Source organism: Pelodiscus sinensis, chromosome 4, assembly GCF_049634645.1.
Source record: "Pelodiscus sinensis isolate JC-2024 chromosome 4, ASM4963464v1, whole genome shotgun sequence".
NCBI lineage: Eukaryota > Metazoa > Chordata > Testudines > Trionychidae > Pelodiscus > Pelodiscus sinensis.
This window is the reverse complement of record NC_134714.1, coordinates 118,181,261-118,198,880: the sequence shown is the minus strand read 5'-3', so window position 1 is coordinate 118,198,880 and position 17,620 is coordinate 118,181,261. Positions and strand designations below refer to the sequence as shown.

At 42.7% G+C, this 17,620-nt stretch overlaps 1 protein-coding gene across 1 annotated transcript in view; it reads left to right on the top strand.

The window, feature by feature from the left end:
* Positions 1-17,620, top strand: part of MUC5AC (mucin 5AC, oligomeric mucus/gel-forming) — a 70,263-nt gene that overhangs the window by 33,419 nt on the left and 19,224 nt on the right. The window contains exons 25-31 of the mRNA XM_075928213.1: positions 712-951; positions 2,127-2,283; positions 4,299-4,427; positions 4,776-4,920; positions 6,035-6,078; positions 6,184-6,381; positions 8,436-17,381. Of these exons, the coding sequence (XP_075784328.1) occupies positions 712-951; positions 2,127-2,283; positions 4,299-4,427; positions 4,776-4,920; positions 6,035-6,078; positions 6,184-6,381; positions 8,436-17,381 (9,859 nt within the window). The remainder of the gene's footprint in view (positions 1-711; positions 952-2,126; positions 2,284-4,298; positions 4,428-4,775; positions 4,921-6,034; positions 6,079-6,183; positions 6,382-8,435; positions 17,382-17,620) is intronic.

Here is a 17,620-nt window from a genome sequence, read left to right as displayed (position 1 = left end):
AATGGAAGTAAACAAAGGTAAGAATAAACTTAAAAAAACAACAAATAGTCTAGTCGCACCTTAAAGACTAACAAAACATGTAGATGGTATCATAAGCTTTTGTGGGCATAGCCCACTTCTTGAGATGAAAAGCTCACAATACCATCTACATGTTTTGTTCATCTTAAAGGTGCTACTGGTCTATTTGTGGTTTTTTAATTTTTTCCTGTTACAGACTAACTTGGCTACCCTTCTGAAACTTTGAAAAGTAAGAATGTAACTGCTAGACTCAGGCTTTCAGTAGCATCTCAGAATTGATCTTTCATTGTGATAGAACATACCGGGGTGATAGACTGAATCTGAATACATCAATCACGTGCATAAATTACATAATAATTTCATAACTAACTAGTAGCAGAATACTCATGAAAGGTTCCTTTCCTTTCAAAATACCTTTCAGATATGTTCAAAATTAAGTAAAAAATGGTTCATGTGGGTTTTTTAAGAAAAAAACCTTAAAAACAAAATTATGCCCAGTTTACTTCTTCCTTCAGCAGGATTGAGTACAGTAAAAGTGGCAACGTTTTTAGTAAAGGCATCTTCTGGGGAAAGTGTGAGCCTGTCAGTGAACAGACAAAGTCCATTTGAAATCTGAAAAATTGGCATTTCTGTTCATCACAGATGTTGCCAGACACATGTTATGCGCACCCCTTATTATGTTTCTCTATGCAGGGTCAGGTCTGCGGCCTGTGTGGGAACTACGATGGCAACGGCATTAATGACTTTACCACCAGGAGCCAGTCTGTGGTAGGAGATGTGCTGGAGTTTGGAAACAGCTGGAAGGTGTCTCCTACTTGCCCAGATGCCAAAAGCAACAAGGATCCTTGCACTGCAAACCCTTACAGGAACTCCTGGGCCCAGAAGCAGTGCAGCATAATCAACAGCAAAGTGTTCTCTGCCTGTCACTCTCAGGTATATCAAAATCCTTGGGTGGAATCTTTCTATGCAGGGATGATGCTATACACAGAATACCTTAGTAATGCACACTGCAATGCCACTCCGTACTCTAACCATACAAATACCAGTTTTCTATGTGTTTTATATTCACTTGATTGTGGAAGAAGCATCCTGGGCTTGATCCAGTTCCACACTAAAGTCAATAGCAATCTTTCCATATATTTCAAAGGGAGGTGGATCAGATGCTGTAAGATCAACGTGAAGTCACAGCTTATTCCAGGAGGACTATGTAGACATTTCACTGAAGGTGCGCCTACACTGCACTGTTATTTCGAGATAACTAGTGCTATTTCAAAATAACGATATGAGTGTCTACACAGCCACTCCATTTCAAAATAAGGGACGGCTTATTCTGCAATCTGTAAACCTCATTCTATGAGGAATCACTCCTATTCCGAAATAGCTATTTCAATATAAGGTGCGTGTAGACTCTTCACTGCTCCTATTTTGAAATAGCCCCTCACCAGGGCCATTCCTCCCCAGTGCCTCCTGGGGCTCTAAATTGAGATAGCATGTCTACATTAGGGAAGCCTGCCTTGGACTAATTTTGAGACTTTGTAGATATGCTATTCTGGAATAAGTATTCTGGAATAGCTTATTTTGAAATAAGCATGCAGTGTAGATATAGCCCGAGATTCATTTTCTATTTTGACCCAAGTTAGCTGGTGCACCAAAAGAGCAAGTGACATTTAAACAGTTATCAGGTGACCCTTTTAAATGGGACATTTACAGGCTTTGTAATTCTGTTCCGCACGATTAGCTTCTGATAATACGTTTAATTGATAACAGAACAATTGTTGCGACAGAATGTCTAATCTAATTGTATTATTTTTTCCAGAGTTCCCATTTCCTTTATGGTTACTAATGCTATGCATGTCCTATATTTGATATCCTAATTTGACTTTGTAATAACAGTATTTATCTAATTTCCCCCACCTTACAAATCATCATTTATTCTGCCTGTAGTCCCATTGCTATAGTGGATGATGTTAAAAGAGGAAAAGAATAAAAACTTGTCCATTTCAAATACTTGACTGAAATTGTAGTGAGAGAGGAGAATTACCATTGCAAAGCAGAATGACAAGCACATGGAACAAAAAGGAAAGTGTCATCTATTCATTTTCTCACAGGTTGAACCACATGAATATTATGACGCTTGTGTGACTGATGCTTGTGCCTGTGACACCGGGGGAGATTGTGAATGTTTCTGCACAGCAGTAGCCGCGTATGCTCAGGCATGTAACGAGGCTGGAATTTGTGTGGCATGGAGAACCCCATCTATCTGCCGTAAGTATTACACCCTAATTTAATGGAGGGAGAGGGAACAACAGAAATAAAGAATGAAAAGGAAAAAGGGCAGAAGAAGAAATGAAAAAAGGGTACAGTACAGGTTGTACCTCCCTAAACTGGGATTCACTGGTCTGGGACTCTTCTGTTGGACCACAGATGTTCCTGGAAAAGAGAGCCCAGAGTTAGGGAGGCCAGTGGTGGGCAGGGGGCTCAGGCAATATGGGGAGCACAGCGCTAGAGGGCTCAGGCTGCGTAGGGAATCACACAGTGTGGCCGGGAGCCCTGCGGCAGGGAACTCTGGAGACCTAAGGAGCCCCACAGCAGGGGGTCTGCCAGCATGCAAAGGACCGGTGGCTCAGCCAGGAGTCCTGTGGGAGGTACAGGGGGTCCCACAGCACAGGGGGCTCAGGCGGCACAGAGGTTTGTACAGAGCTGCTCCTTGTAGCAATGTGCTACTTAGGGAGAACTTAGAGTTCTACTGGTAGCACATCTACTGATAGCACATCGCTACAGGGAGCAGCTCACTACAAGCCACCAGCAGTGCAGCCAGGAGCATGGCAGGGAGCTCAAGTGGCGAGGGGAGTCCCACGGTGTGGAGGAAGCTCTGTGGCAGCAGACTCTGGCGGCATAATGAGCCCCTGACAAGGGACTCAGCCAGCACAGGGAGCTCTAGTAGCACAGCCAGGAGCATGGCAGGGGCATAGGCAGCACAGGAAGCTCCAAGGTGTGGCTAGGAGCCCTGCAGCAGGGGGCTCAGGCAGCTGAACTGGAAGTCCCAGGACTGAGTGGTCCAGCCAGGGCTGGCAGAACAGCTGGCTGCGGGTAGAAGCAGAGCCGACGGGTGCCTGGAAGGCTGGCAAATTCCCTTGCTCCAGATTGGCAAGGTCCCAAGGGTGTCGAACCATGGAGGCCCAACCTGTGCTGTTCCTGAGATACACTACAACCAGGAAAATAGCCCAAAACACAGAGAAAATTACAGAACTATCTACAAAACTTCTTCCTTTTCTAATCTTTCCACACATTTCTAACTGTAGATATGAGTGAAATAAAACTGTGCTCTGATGATTGTCTTAGTTGTTAAATTACAGTATTATCTAGTTACTGACTTGTGATCTTAGTCAGAAACCACTGGCATCCTAGTAAGTTTTATATACACACATAGGGTATGTCTACACTACCCCACTAGTTCGAACTAGCGGGGTAATGTAGGCATACCGCACTTGCAAATGAAGCCCAGGATTTGAATTTCCCGGGCTTCATTTGCAATTGCAGTAAGCCTACATTACCCCGCTAGTTCGAACTAGCGGGGTAGTGTAGACATACCCCTAGTTATTTTCTGTCCAGGGTAAGTAAATATTAATGTATATTAGCAGCTGAAAATATGAGGTCCAGTTAATTTAATTTCATGCTTTCTGAATGGCTACGTCTACACTGGCATGATTTTCCGGAACTGCTTTTAACGGAAAAGTTTTCCGTTAAAAGCATTTTCGGAAAAGCGCGTCTAGGTTGGCAGGACGCTTTTCCGCAAAAGCCATTTTCGCGATCGGACCTTTTTTCCAGAAAACAAATCTCTGCTGTCTACACTGGCCCTTTTGCGCAAAAGTTTTTCGGAAAAAGACTTTTCCCTGAACAAGAGCAGCATAGTATTCCCGCAAAAGCACTGACAATCTTACATGAGATCGTCAGTGCTTTTGCGGAAATTCAAGCGGCCAGTGTAGACTGCTGGCAAGTTTTTCCGCAAAAGCGGCAGCTTTTCCGGAAAAAGTGGCAAGTCTAGACACAGCCTATGTGTTTTGTAGCTACTCTGTAGAATCTTTGTACTCAATACAACTGAAAAAGTAAAAACCCCTGTTCAGTTAAAAACAGGATAACTATTGTTCACTATTTGCAGAAGTATGCCAGTGTTACGGGATTTGTAGAAATCATAAAGATTGGCTATGAAACACTATAAAAATGAAACAATATAAAAATGTTGCTAAATGTATATTTCTACCCATTTTCTCCTCTTCCAGCTCTGTTCTGTGATTACTACAACCCAGAAGGGGAATGTGAGTGGCACTACAAGCCCTGTGGATCCCCATGTATGAAGACCTGCAGGAACCCAAGTGGAAAATGCCTTCATGAGTTACAAGGCTTGGAAGGTAAAATACATTTTGTATATCTCATTATGCTTTAAAATGGTAAATCAAAATTCCTGATTCTCAATATATTTAATATTTTCGTTAGAAAGGGCAAGCCAGATTAGTGATTATGGATTTTTTTGAAGTGTGAATAATTCTCTAATGAGGTCATGAACTTTTTGGGATTAAGATCCAAATTATTGCACTTAACCTCAGAGAAATGTATGCTATGGCAGCAACGTGCCTCATGTCACTAAGGATAAAATTCCCCCCTTCTACAAGAAAACAATGCAGAGCTTAGTTGCAGGAGCTAGCATCACATGCAATCTCAATGATCCTGGGTTGATATAACTCTCTTTTTTCCTGCAGGCTGCTATCCAAAGTGTCCAGAGAACAAGCCCTATTTTGATGAAGATGATATGGAGTGTGTAGATAACTGTGGCTGTTACGATGACAAGGGAAAATATTACAAGCCAGGAGCATCCATTCCTTCAGAAGAGAACTGTCACTCATGGTAAGAATAGCTGTACGCAGAGTTTAGGAGAATCCTAACCAAATGTATTGACCTTGTGACTACTGTGCATAAATTACTAACGACTACAAAACCCTATCTTACATCTGAGGCTGGGAAGGGAAAGGATCATGATCTGAAATTCTTTTCTTTGGAGAGATTTGCTCGAAGCATTTGTTACTGTATGATTGAACATTCTGTGTTAACCTAAAAATGGTACTTTCCCCCTTCTTTGCACTGCAAAATATTATTGAAATCATTATCTAAACTTGTTCTGTAGCTTAATTCAGTTAATTGTTGCTATTATCTTTACATGCACCTGTCCACTAGATTCCTTCAGGTTTGGAAGGGGCTGGAGGAGGTGTTGGTTTTGGTTTTGGGGTTTTTGTGGGGAGGGGTTGCAACTCATTTCTTCCTTACACAGCTATTTACCTAGGGGTATATTCTGATAACCTTCTCATGCTGAACAGCAGTTTTCTCCACAAAGTCAATTGGAGTACTTGTGGAGTACAGTTTTAGTCAATGTGAACAAAGATCCTAGAATCTGATCCTTAATTAATCAGTGAGAAATCCCCATCCTGTGCACAGCTTGAATAAACAGACCTTTTTCTCAGGAGGGTTCCATGGAGATCTGTGGAAACGGAATCCTCCTCACTAGCCTATAAAGCAGCTCCAGAGACTGGCAGTTATTTCAACCTCAGAGTGCCAGTAATTCCCTCACTACCAACCTTCCTGCATCTCCCGCCTCCACAGGAGAATGGGGAATGGTCAGGAGATACCCTCCTGCAGTTGCCAAAGCCTTCCTCAGTGGCATCATAGAAAGGATTCAGTGCAGGGTGTTGTTATGCACTCAGTGGGTCTTGCAAATCCCACACTGCCTTTGTGCACTGCCTGTATTGGTTTGAGAGCTTGGGGCTCTCCTATCACAGGAAGGATGGAAACATGGCTTAGAGAAAGACTGGGTCTTTTTTAACTTAACCTTAAACAAATCTTCTCTGGGAGCTTCATTTTGTTCCTGGCAATACAAATTGGACAGAAACAATTAAAACAGTAAAATGATGTGATTATCTTGTATGCATCTTCAGTTCCATCTTTCTTTTCTCTTTTTCCCTTCCAGCGAATGCACAATGGAAGGCACTAAGTGTGAATATGATGAAGATGGTATGTTGACAAAGCATCTTTTATCTGAACATGAAGTTTTGGGGAAAAAACAAAAATTTTGTATTTCAGAATATCTAATGATGACATTTTCTTTTTGATTTACAGAATGTTACTGCATCTATGATGGGAAGAAATATAATTACGAAGATGTCATTTACGACACTACAGATGGTATTGGCGGGTGTATCACTGCAACTTGTGGTCACAATGGAACGATTGATAGAAAAGTCTACCAATGTTCCACAACCACAACCACAACCACATTTGAATTTTCCACTTCAACACCGACATTCACCACTACAGGTATATGTTACATTAATACATGAGTTTGCTCTACTGTGACTTGCTATTGAGTGAAATTTCCCTACCAAACCAAGTACAGTAAAAGCTTTGTTATCTGGCACTCATGAGGAATGAGGGCCGCCGGTTAATTGAATGTGCTGAATACTCAAGCTTATTGCTCTGCCCCTTCCCCTAACCAGAGGAAACTACAGCAACCGACCCCTGTTCCCTTGGGAATGGCCTAGCAAGCTTTAACTTTCCCCCTGAGCCAGAGAGCCCAGAAGCCACCTGGAAGATCCAACTCCTGACAGCTTGAGGCAGGCTGATGGGGAAAGAGGTGCCTGATGATGATGGCAGTGCCAGCTGCTGACAGAAGTGCAATGCAGCAGCCAGAGGCATCAAACTCTCCAGCTGTACAGGCAGGAGTCGGGCACGTGTGCCTGAATATAAGCGGGTATAGTGGCTGGAGGCACTGCCGGTTAACCAAGTTTTTCCAGATATTCAAGTGCTGGATAACAAAGCTTTCATTGTAAATGTTCATAACTCTAACAAATGGATCAGAAACGTAGAACCTAATAAGACTTCTTTATTTATTTGCATTTTGTATATTTGCATTTAGTTTCTACCATAAGTAGAAAACAAACTGAAACATGAAAACACAGTAAATAAAAGCCACTGTGCATGTTCTTTTTGATACTATCTTTGCTCAAATTCCCACAGATTCATTAAAAAAAACAATGCCGCGTGTATTTTATAAACCATTGTGGCAACTGTTTCTAAACCATTTTTGTTAAACTGCTATATAGAAAATTTCTAGTTAGTAACTAAAAAAAAATCTACAGCCATAGAATCATTCTCTGTTTTTCACTTATTAAATTGCAGAATGACTAATTTCTCCTAAAATCTTTCTTGGTATTACAATATTTTGAAAACAAGGTTGGTAAATAGATTGCTCCTCAGACTGCAATACTGAGATACCATGCTTTTCACCTCTAGCTCTCTGGATGAAGCTGGCCTGAAAGTCATGACCAATGGCTTTTTGCAGGGCTAGTAATGGATTTTGCCCAGACCTCATCAGCAAAGGGAAGGTCTTTCCCTTCCTGGAAGGGGCCAGGCCTCAGGTGGAAAGGCAAGACTAGAAAAAGCAGCCCTCAGCACTGCCTCCGTTAGCCAATCCATAGCACCATGCAGGTCTCCAGTGGAGATTTAAAGGGTCCAGAGCGCCAAGTCCTTTTAAATTGTCAAGCACTGGGGTCACTGACACCTTTGCCCCCTCCTCCTTACTCCACATTGGCAGCCCTGGTGGTTTGGTATCATGTGTGAAATTAATCATTTGAGGAGTATGGACTACTCTCTTCTCCCACAAGAGGGCCCCTTTCATACAAACTTGAGGCACATTAGGGCAGGAGAGAGAAGCTTAGATCCCTGATTCAGTCATTCCTTAACTGTTTTATGAATAAATAGAGGAGTGCAGGCAATGTCACATATTCCTGAACAATAAATTTATATAGCAAATTAATTAGATGCATATTGAGCCTGCTCCAAAGCTTACTGAGCTCAGTTATCTCTTTCCATAGTTTCAGTGGGCTTTTGACTGGGGCCTTAATATTCATGAGAAAGTGCATAAAGATGCAACCAGGCTGCACAAAATGGAAAATTACACTCAAAGATGTTTTTCCCCCAAATGTGCAAATTATGCATGTGTAACATGCAACTATTTTTATAATTTTGATAATTATTCTTTATTCTAGCACATCACAAGAAATAATGGACTGAACCTTAAAAGTAATAAATCGAAGAATAGCAAGAAATTCATATGTTAGGTGTTGTTTTCTCTATTTGAATGGATAGCAATTACAATTCAACTAGCTTAATAAATATGTTTTGAGATCAATATACTAGCTCATGCCCTTATACCAGGGCCTAGACAAGAACCTCTTCCTATAGCTGATGGTTGATCATCACACTTAGTCTACTTAGTGTAACAGAAAAAATAATATTCATTAGAGCTTCTTAGTACACTTCACTGAAACTTGATGATTTAGTACTAAATTTTCCTTTTTTTTAAACCACAGTGGCACCAACTACATCCGTCTGCGTTCGTGAAGTATGTCAGTGGTCACAATGGTATGATGTGAGCTATCCTGGGTCTGGGATCGATGATGGAGACTTCGACACATTTGATAATTTAAAAGCCAAAGGGTATAAAGTTTGTAAAGTTCCAAAGGCTGTTGAATGTAGAGCTGAGGATTTCCCCGACACTCCATTAAATGAACTAGAGCAAAAAGTAGAATGCAGCACAACAATGGGGCTAATATGTTATAATAAAGATCAATATCCAGAGATCTGCCTGAATTTCCAGATCAGCGTCTTATGCTGTAGCTTTGTACCATGTGAATATACAACTCCTTCTACCACAAAGTCTTCTGAAACTACAACACCCATCACAAAACCTACCACTCCAGAAATTCCTGTGACAACTTTATCTGCAACAACTACAGCAAAACCTATCACCACAGAATCAAAACAAACTACTCTTGCAACAACTACCATGACATCCAAAACTGCTTCAACGACTCTAGTCACAGAAACAACTCCTGTGTCAACTTCAACTCTTAGAACCACAGCTTCATCAACAGCAACCACTGAAACAACTGCTAGCCCTTCAACAGAAACTGTATCAACGACAACAGCAATCACATCCATAACACCTTGTACACCAAAATGCAAGTGGTCTGAATGGTATGATGTCAATTTTCCCAGTCTGGACAATAAAGGAGACTCTGAAACATATGATGATATTAGAGCAGCAGGAAATGTGATCTGCAACAAACCTGAAAATATTGAATGTAGAGCAGAGAAATTTCCAGAAAAATCAATTAACAGCATTGGCCAAATTATCCAGTGCAATGTATCCTATGGATTTGTTTGCAGGAATGAAGATCAGGACGGAATGTTCCAAATGTGTTATAACTATCAAATAAAAGTATTCTGCTGTGATGATTTTAGTCATTGCCCTTCCACAACCACTACTATAGAAAGTACAAAAACTACAGGCCTAGCTATTGTTTCAACACAAACCTCCACCCTGACTCCTACAACTACAGAAACTATACCTTCATCAACAATAGAAACGACTCCACCAACTACCACAACAGAAAGTACAACAAAAGAAATTAAAACAACAACTCCTTTAACAACTACTACCAGAGAACCTACAACAGTTACAACTACACCTTTCAGTACAACAACCACAAAAACTACAATTCCAGGAAACATCACCATTTCAACAGAAGCATCCACCCTGACTTCAACAACTACAGAAGCTACAACTTCATCAACAGTAGAAATTTCGGCCACAACTGCAAGAGAAACCACAACCAAAGAAGTTAAAATAACTACTCCTTTAAAAACCACAACCACACAAACTACAACCACCACAGGCACAACAACAGAAACTTCTGCAACTGTGACAACTCCTTATGCTAGTACTATAAGTTCAACAACAGGAAGTATGTCCACTACATTAAGAACTGAAACTACAACTGCTGCAACTATTACACCAACTATAACACAAAAACCTACATCATCAATAATGATAACTACTACTCCAGGAATAACTACAACTTTAGAAACGACAACAGCCATGACAACTTGCACTAAAGAAGTATGTGAATGGTCACAGTGGTATGATGTAAGTTACCCTGGTTCTGGTATCAACGATGGAGATTTTGATACGTTTAAGAACATCAGAGCAAAAGGATACAAAGTATGCAAAGCTCCAAAGGCTGTTGAATGCAGAGCAGAAAGGTTCCCTGACACACCATTAAATGAGCTGGAGCAAAACGTAACATGTAGCAAAACAAAGGGATTGATATGTTATAACAAAGATCAAAGTCCACCAATCTGCTATAATTACGAGATCAAAATTCAGTGTTGCACGCATTTAATTATACCATGCTCAGAAACCACTTCACCCACTACAACTAGAGTAACAGTCACCCCAGAGACTACAAAAGAAACAACCACCCCACCCACGATAACAACTACATTAAAATCAAGCTCGACAGAAACCACAAAAAAAATAATTACACAACTGCAGACAACGACAAAACACCAGACGCAGCCTATCCAGAAATATTCTACTACACCCACAGAAAGTAAAACAAAAACAAGTACACTGAGGAGTACAATAATACCAGAAACAACTCCAGTCATGACAATATCACCAATCTCCACAACATCTCCAACCACCACAAAAACCACCATTCCAGGAACAAGCACAAGCACCATCACAACAGTTACCACTACTCTGCCTCCCATAAAATCTCCCACAATATCACCAGTCTCCACAACTCCAGAAACTGCCACTTCTTCCACTACACCATGTCAGCCGATATGCACATGGTCCGAATGGTTTGATGTCAATTTTCCCTCGCCCGGACCAAAACAAGGAGACTTTGAAACCTATGACAACATAAAAGCAGCAGGAGCAGCAATCTGCAGAAAGCCTGAAAATATTGAGTGTAGGGCAGAAAGCCACCCACATCTCAGCATCCATCAGATTGGTCAAGTTGTACAGTGCAATGTGAACTTCGGCCTGATGTGTAAAAATGAGGACCAAACTGGGAAACACAAAATGTGCTTAAATTATCAGATACGGGTGTTGTGCTGTCGAGAAAACCCTAAGTGCCCAGTCGGAACCACAACTCCCACCACCACAATTACACGTGCACCAACAACCATCACAGAAACAACCACCGGAGTCACATCTACCACTACTACAACAACAGTTACCGAACCACCACAGACTACCACTTCTGAAACATCTCCAATCATTACCACCACAAGCCCAAGCACAACGACTCGTATTGTAAAAACCACAACATCACCCACCTCCACAATATCACCAACCACCTTAACAACCTCCACTCCAGGAACAAGCACAAGCAGAAGCACAACAGTTACCACTACTCTGCCTCCCAAAGAAACTCCCACAACATTACTAGTCTCCACAACTCCAGGAACAACCATTTCTTCTACTACACCATGTCAGCCGATATGCACATGGTCCGAATGGTTTGATGTCAATTTTCCCTCTCCTGGACCAAAGCATGGAGACTTTGAAACCTATGACAACATAAAAGCAGCAGGAGCAGCGATCTGCAGAAAGCCTGAAAATATTGAGTGTAGGGCTGAAAGCCACCCACATCTCAGCATCCACCAGATTGGTCAAGTTGTACAGTGCAATGTGAACTACGGCCTGGTGTGTAAAAATGAGGACCAAACTGGGAAACACAAAATGTGCTTAAATTATCAGATACGTGTGTTGTGCTGTCGAGAAAACCCTAAGTGCCCAGTCGGAACCACAACTCCCACCACCACAATTACACGTACACCAACAACCGTCACAGAAACAACCACCGGAGTCACATCTACCACTACTACAACAACAGTTACCGAACCACCACAGACTACCACTTCTGAAACATCTCCAATCATTACCACCACAAGCCCAAGCACAACGACTCGTATTGTAAAAACCACAACATCACCCACCTCCACAATATCACCAACCACCTTAACAACCTCCACTCCAGGAACAAGCACAAGCAGAAGCACAACAGTTACCACTACTCTGCCTCCCAAAGAAACTCCCACAACATCACTAGTCTCCACAACTCCAGGAACAACCATTTCTTCTACTACACCATGTCAGCCGATATGCACATGGTCCGAATGGTTTGATGTCAATTTTCCCTCTCCGGGACCAAAGCATGGAGACTTTGAAACCTATGACAACATAAAAGCAGCAGGAGCAGCGATCTGCAGAAAGCCTGAAAATATTGAGTGTAGGGCTGAAAGCCACCCACATCTCAGCATCCACCAGATTGGTCAAGTTGTGCAGTGCAATGTGAACTACGGCCTGGTGTGTAAAAATGAGGACCAAACTGGGAAACACAAAATGTGCTTAAATTATCAGATACGTGTGTTGTGCTGTCGAGAAAACCCTAAGTGCCCAGTCGGAACCACAACTCCCACCACCACAATTACACGTACACCAACAACCGTCACAGAAACAACCACCGGAGTCACATCTACCACTACTACAACAACAGTTACCGAACCACCACAGACTACCACTTCTGAAACATCTCCAATCATTACCACCACAAGCCCAAGCACAACGACTCGTATTGTAAAAACCACAACATCACCCACCTCTACAATATCACCAACCACTTTAACAACCTCCACTCCAGGAACAAGCACAAGCAGAAGCACAACAGTTACCACTACTCTGCCTCCCAAAGAAACTCCCACAACATCACTAGTCTCCACAACTCCAGGAACAACCATTTCTTCTACTACACCATGTCAGCCGATATGCACATGGTCCGAATGGTTTGATGTCAATTTTCCCTCTCCTGGACCAAAGCATGGAGACTTTGAAACCTATGACAACATAAAAGCAGCAGGAGCAGTGATCTGCAGAAAGCCTGAAAATATTGAGTGTAGGGCTGAAAGCCACCCACATCTCAGCATCCACCAGATTGGTCAAGTTGTGCAGTGCAATGTGAACTACGGCCTGGTGTGTAAAAATGAGGACCAAACTGGGAAACATAAAATGTGCTTAAATTATCAGATACGTGTGTTATGCTGTCGAGAAAACCCTAAGTGCCCAGTCGGAACCACAACTCCCACCACCACAATTACACGTACACCAACAACCGTCACAGAAACAACCACCGGAGTCACATCTACCACTACTACAACAACAGTTACCGAACCACCACAGACTACCACTTCTGAAACATCTCCAATCATTACCACCACAAGCCCAAGCACAACGACTCGTATTGTAAAAACCACAACATCACCCACCTCCACAATATCACCAACCACCTTAACAACCTCCACTCCAGGAACAAGCACAAGCAGAAGCACAACAGTTACCACTACTCTGCCTCCCAAAGCAACTCCCACAACATCACCAGTCTCCACAACTCCTAAAACAACCACTTCTTCCACTACACCATGTCAGCCGATATGCACATGGTCCGAATGGTTTGATGCAGATTTTCCCTCTCCCGGACCAAATCAAGGAGATTTTGAAACCTATGACAACATAAAAGCAGCAGGAGCAGCAATTTGCAGAAAGCCTGAAAATATTGAGTGTAGGGCAGAAAACCACCCACATCTCAGCATCAACCAGATCGATCAAGTTGTGCAGTGCAATGTGAACTTCGGCCTGGTGTGTAAAAATGAGGACCAAACTGGTAAATATGAAATGTGCTTAAATTATCAGATACGTGTGTTGTGCTGTCGAGAAAATCCTAAGTGCCCAGTCAGAACCACAACTCCCACCACCACAACTACACGTACACCAACAACCGTCACAGAAACAACCACCGGAGTCACATCTACCACTACTACAACAAAAGTTACTGAACCACCACAGACTACCACTTCTGAAACATCTCCAATCATTACCACCACAAGCCCAAGCACAACAACTCATGTTGTAAAAACCACAACATCACCCACCTCTACAATATCACCAACCACTTTAACAACCTCCACTCCAGGAACAAGCACAAGCATAAGCACAACAGTTACCACTACTCTGCCTCCCAAAGAAACTCCCACAACATCACTAGTCTCCACAACTCCAGGAACAACCATTTCTTCTACTACACCATGTCAGCCGATATGCACATGGTCCGAATGGTTTGATGTCAATTTTCCCTCTCCTGGACCAAAGCATGGAGACTTTGAAACCTATGACAACATAAAAGCAGCAGGAGCAGTGATCTGCAGAAAGCCTGAAAATATTGAGTGTAGGGCTGAAAGCCACCCACATCTCAGCATCCACCAGATTGGTCAAGTTGTGCAGTGCAATGTGAACTACGGCCTGGTGTGTAAAAATGAGGACCAAACTGGGAAACATAAAATGTGCTTAAATTATCAGATACGTGTGTTATGCTGTCGAGAAAACCCTAAGTGCCCAGTCGGAACCACAACTCCCACCACCACAATTACACGTACACCAACAACCGTCACAGAAACAACCACCGGAGTCACATCTACCACTACTACAACAACAGTTACCGAACCACCACAGACTACCACTTCTGAAACATCTCCAATCATTACCACCACAAGCCCAAGCACAACGACTCGTATTGTAAAAACCACAACATCACCCACCTCCACAATATCACCAACCACCTTAACAACCTCCACTCCAGGAACAAGCACAAGCAGAAGCACAACAGTTACCACTACTCTGCCTCCCAAAGCAACTCCCACAACATCACCAGTCTCCACAACTCCTAAAACAACCACTTCTTCCACTACACCATGTCAGCCGATATGCACATGGTCCGAATGGTTTGATGCAGATTTTCCCTCTCCCGGACCAAATCAAGGAGATTTTGAAACCTATGACAACATAAAAGCAGCAGGAGCAGCAATTTGCAGAAAGCCTGAAAATATTGAGTGTAGGGCAGAAAACCACCCACATCTCAGCATCAACCAGATCGATCAAGTTGTGCAGTGCAATGTGAACTTCGGCCTGGTGTGTAAAAATGAGGACCAAACTGGTAAATATGAAATGTGCTTAAATTATCAGATACGTGTGTTGTGCTGTCGAGAAAATCCTAAGTGCCCAGTCAGAACCACAACTCCCACCACCACAACTACACGTACACCAACAACCGTCACAGAAACAACCACCGGAGTCACATCTACCACTACTACAACAAAAGTTACTGAACCACCACAGACTACCACTTCTGAAACATCTCCAATCATTACCACCACAAGCCCAAGCACAACAACTCATGTTGTAAAAACCACAACATCACCCACCTCCACAATATCACCAACCACCTTAACAACATCCACTCCAGGAAAAAGCACAAGCATAAGTACAACAGTTACCACTACTCTGCCTCCCAAAGAAACTCCCACAACATCACCAGTCTCCACAACTCCAAAAACAACCACTTCTTCCACTACACCATGTCAGCCGATATGCACATGGTCCGAATGGTTTGATGCAGATTTTCCCTCTCCCGGACCAAATCAAGGAGATTTTGAAACCTATGACAACATAAAAGCAGCAGGAGCAGCAATTTGCAGAAAGCCTGAAAATATTGAGTGTAGGGCAGAAAACCACCCACATCTCAGCATCAACCAGATCGATCAAGTTGTGCAGTGCAATGTGAACTTCGGCCTGGTGTGTAAAAATGAGGACCAAACTGGGAAATATGAAATGTGCTTAAATTATCAGATACGTGTGTTGTGCTGTCGAGAAAACCCTAAGTGCTCATTCAGAACCACAGCTCCCACCACCACAACTACACGTACACCAACAACCGTCACAGAAACAACCACCGGAGTCACATCTACCACTACTACAACAACAGTTACCGAACCACCACAGACTACCACTTCTGGAACATCTCCAATCATTACCACCACAAGCCCAAGCACAACGACTCGTATTGTAAAAACCACAACAACACCCACCTCTACAATATCACCAACCACCTTAACAACCTCCACTCTAGGAACAAGCACAAGCAGAAGCACAACAGTTACCACTACTCTGCCTCCCAAAGAAACTCCGACAACATCACCAGTCTCCACAACTCCAGGAACAACCATTTCTTCTACTACAGCATGTCAGCCGATATGCACATGGTCCGAATGGTTTGATGTCAATTTTCCCTCTCCCGGATCAAATCAAGGAGACTTTGAAACCTATGACAACATAAAAGCAGCAGGAGCAGCAATCTGCAGAAAGCCTGAAAATATTGAGTGTAGGGCTGAAAGCCACCCACATCTCAGCATCCACCAGATTGGTCAAGTTGTGCAGTGCAATGTGAACTACGGCCTGGTGTGTAAAAATGAGGACCAAACTGGGAAACACAAAATGTGCTTAAATTATCAGATACGTGTGTTGTGCTGTCGAGAAAACCCTAAGTGTCCAGTTAGAACCACAACTCCCACCACTACAGTTACACGAACACCAACAACCGTCACAGAAACAACCACCGGAGTCACGTCTACCACTACTACAACAACAGGTACCGAAGCACCACAGACTTCCACTTCTGAAACATCTCCAATCATTACCACCACAAGCCCAAGCACAACGACTCGTTTTTTAAAAACCACAACATCACCCACCTCCACAATATCACCAACCACCTTAACAACCTCCACTCCAGGAACAAGCACAAGCAGAAGCACAACAGTTACCACTACTCTGCCTCCCAAAGAAACTCCCACAACATCACCAGTCTCCACAACTCCAGGAACAACCATTTCTTCCACTACACCATGTCAGCCGATATGCACATGGTCTGAATGGTTTGATGTTGATTTCCCATTTGCTGGTCCAAAAGAAGGAGATTTTGAAACCTATGACAACATAAAATTAGCAGAAGGAACAATTTGCAGAAAGCCTGAAAATATTGAATGTAGGGCAGTAAACCAACCAGACGTTAGTATCGACAAACTTGGTCAAGTAGTGCAGTGTGATGTGAATTACGGGCTGGTGTGCAAAAATGAGGACCAAACTGGGAAAAGTGAAATGTGTTTAAATTATGAGGTACGTATTTTCTGCTGTGAAGAAAACCCTGAGTGCTCAATTAGAACTACAACTGCCACTCCCACAGCTACACATTCACCAACAACTACAGTCACAGAAACAACCATCGGAGTCACATCTACCACTCCAACAACAGTTACCGAACCACCAGAGACTACCACTTCTGAAACATCTCCAATCATTACCACCACAAGCCCAAGCACAGCGACTTCTTATGTAACCAGCACAACATCACTAATCTCCACAACATCACCAACCATCTCCTCTGCAGGAACAAGTGCAAGCAGAGGCACAACAGTTATCATTACTCTGCCTCCCACAGAAACTCCCACAACATCACCGGTGTCCAGAACCACACCCTGCTTTTGCCAAATTGGAGATGCTGTCTATGCCTCTGGTAAGTGTTTTACAATTCATTGGTTTTCATTCAATATTGATATTTTTCATGGCTTTTGAGTGGATTTTTAAAGTGCAGATTGGAATATTCTATCTACTTTATGTTTGAGAGTGCTTGTCTGTGAGGAACCAATATTATTTGTCTATCTCTCCATCCGTTTGTTCATTGACTCCTTCTATATAGTTAGTGTCGGAATCACCATATTTGGTTCGCAGCTTCCTATTATAATGACTTAAAAT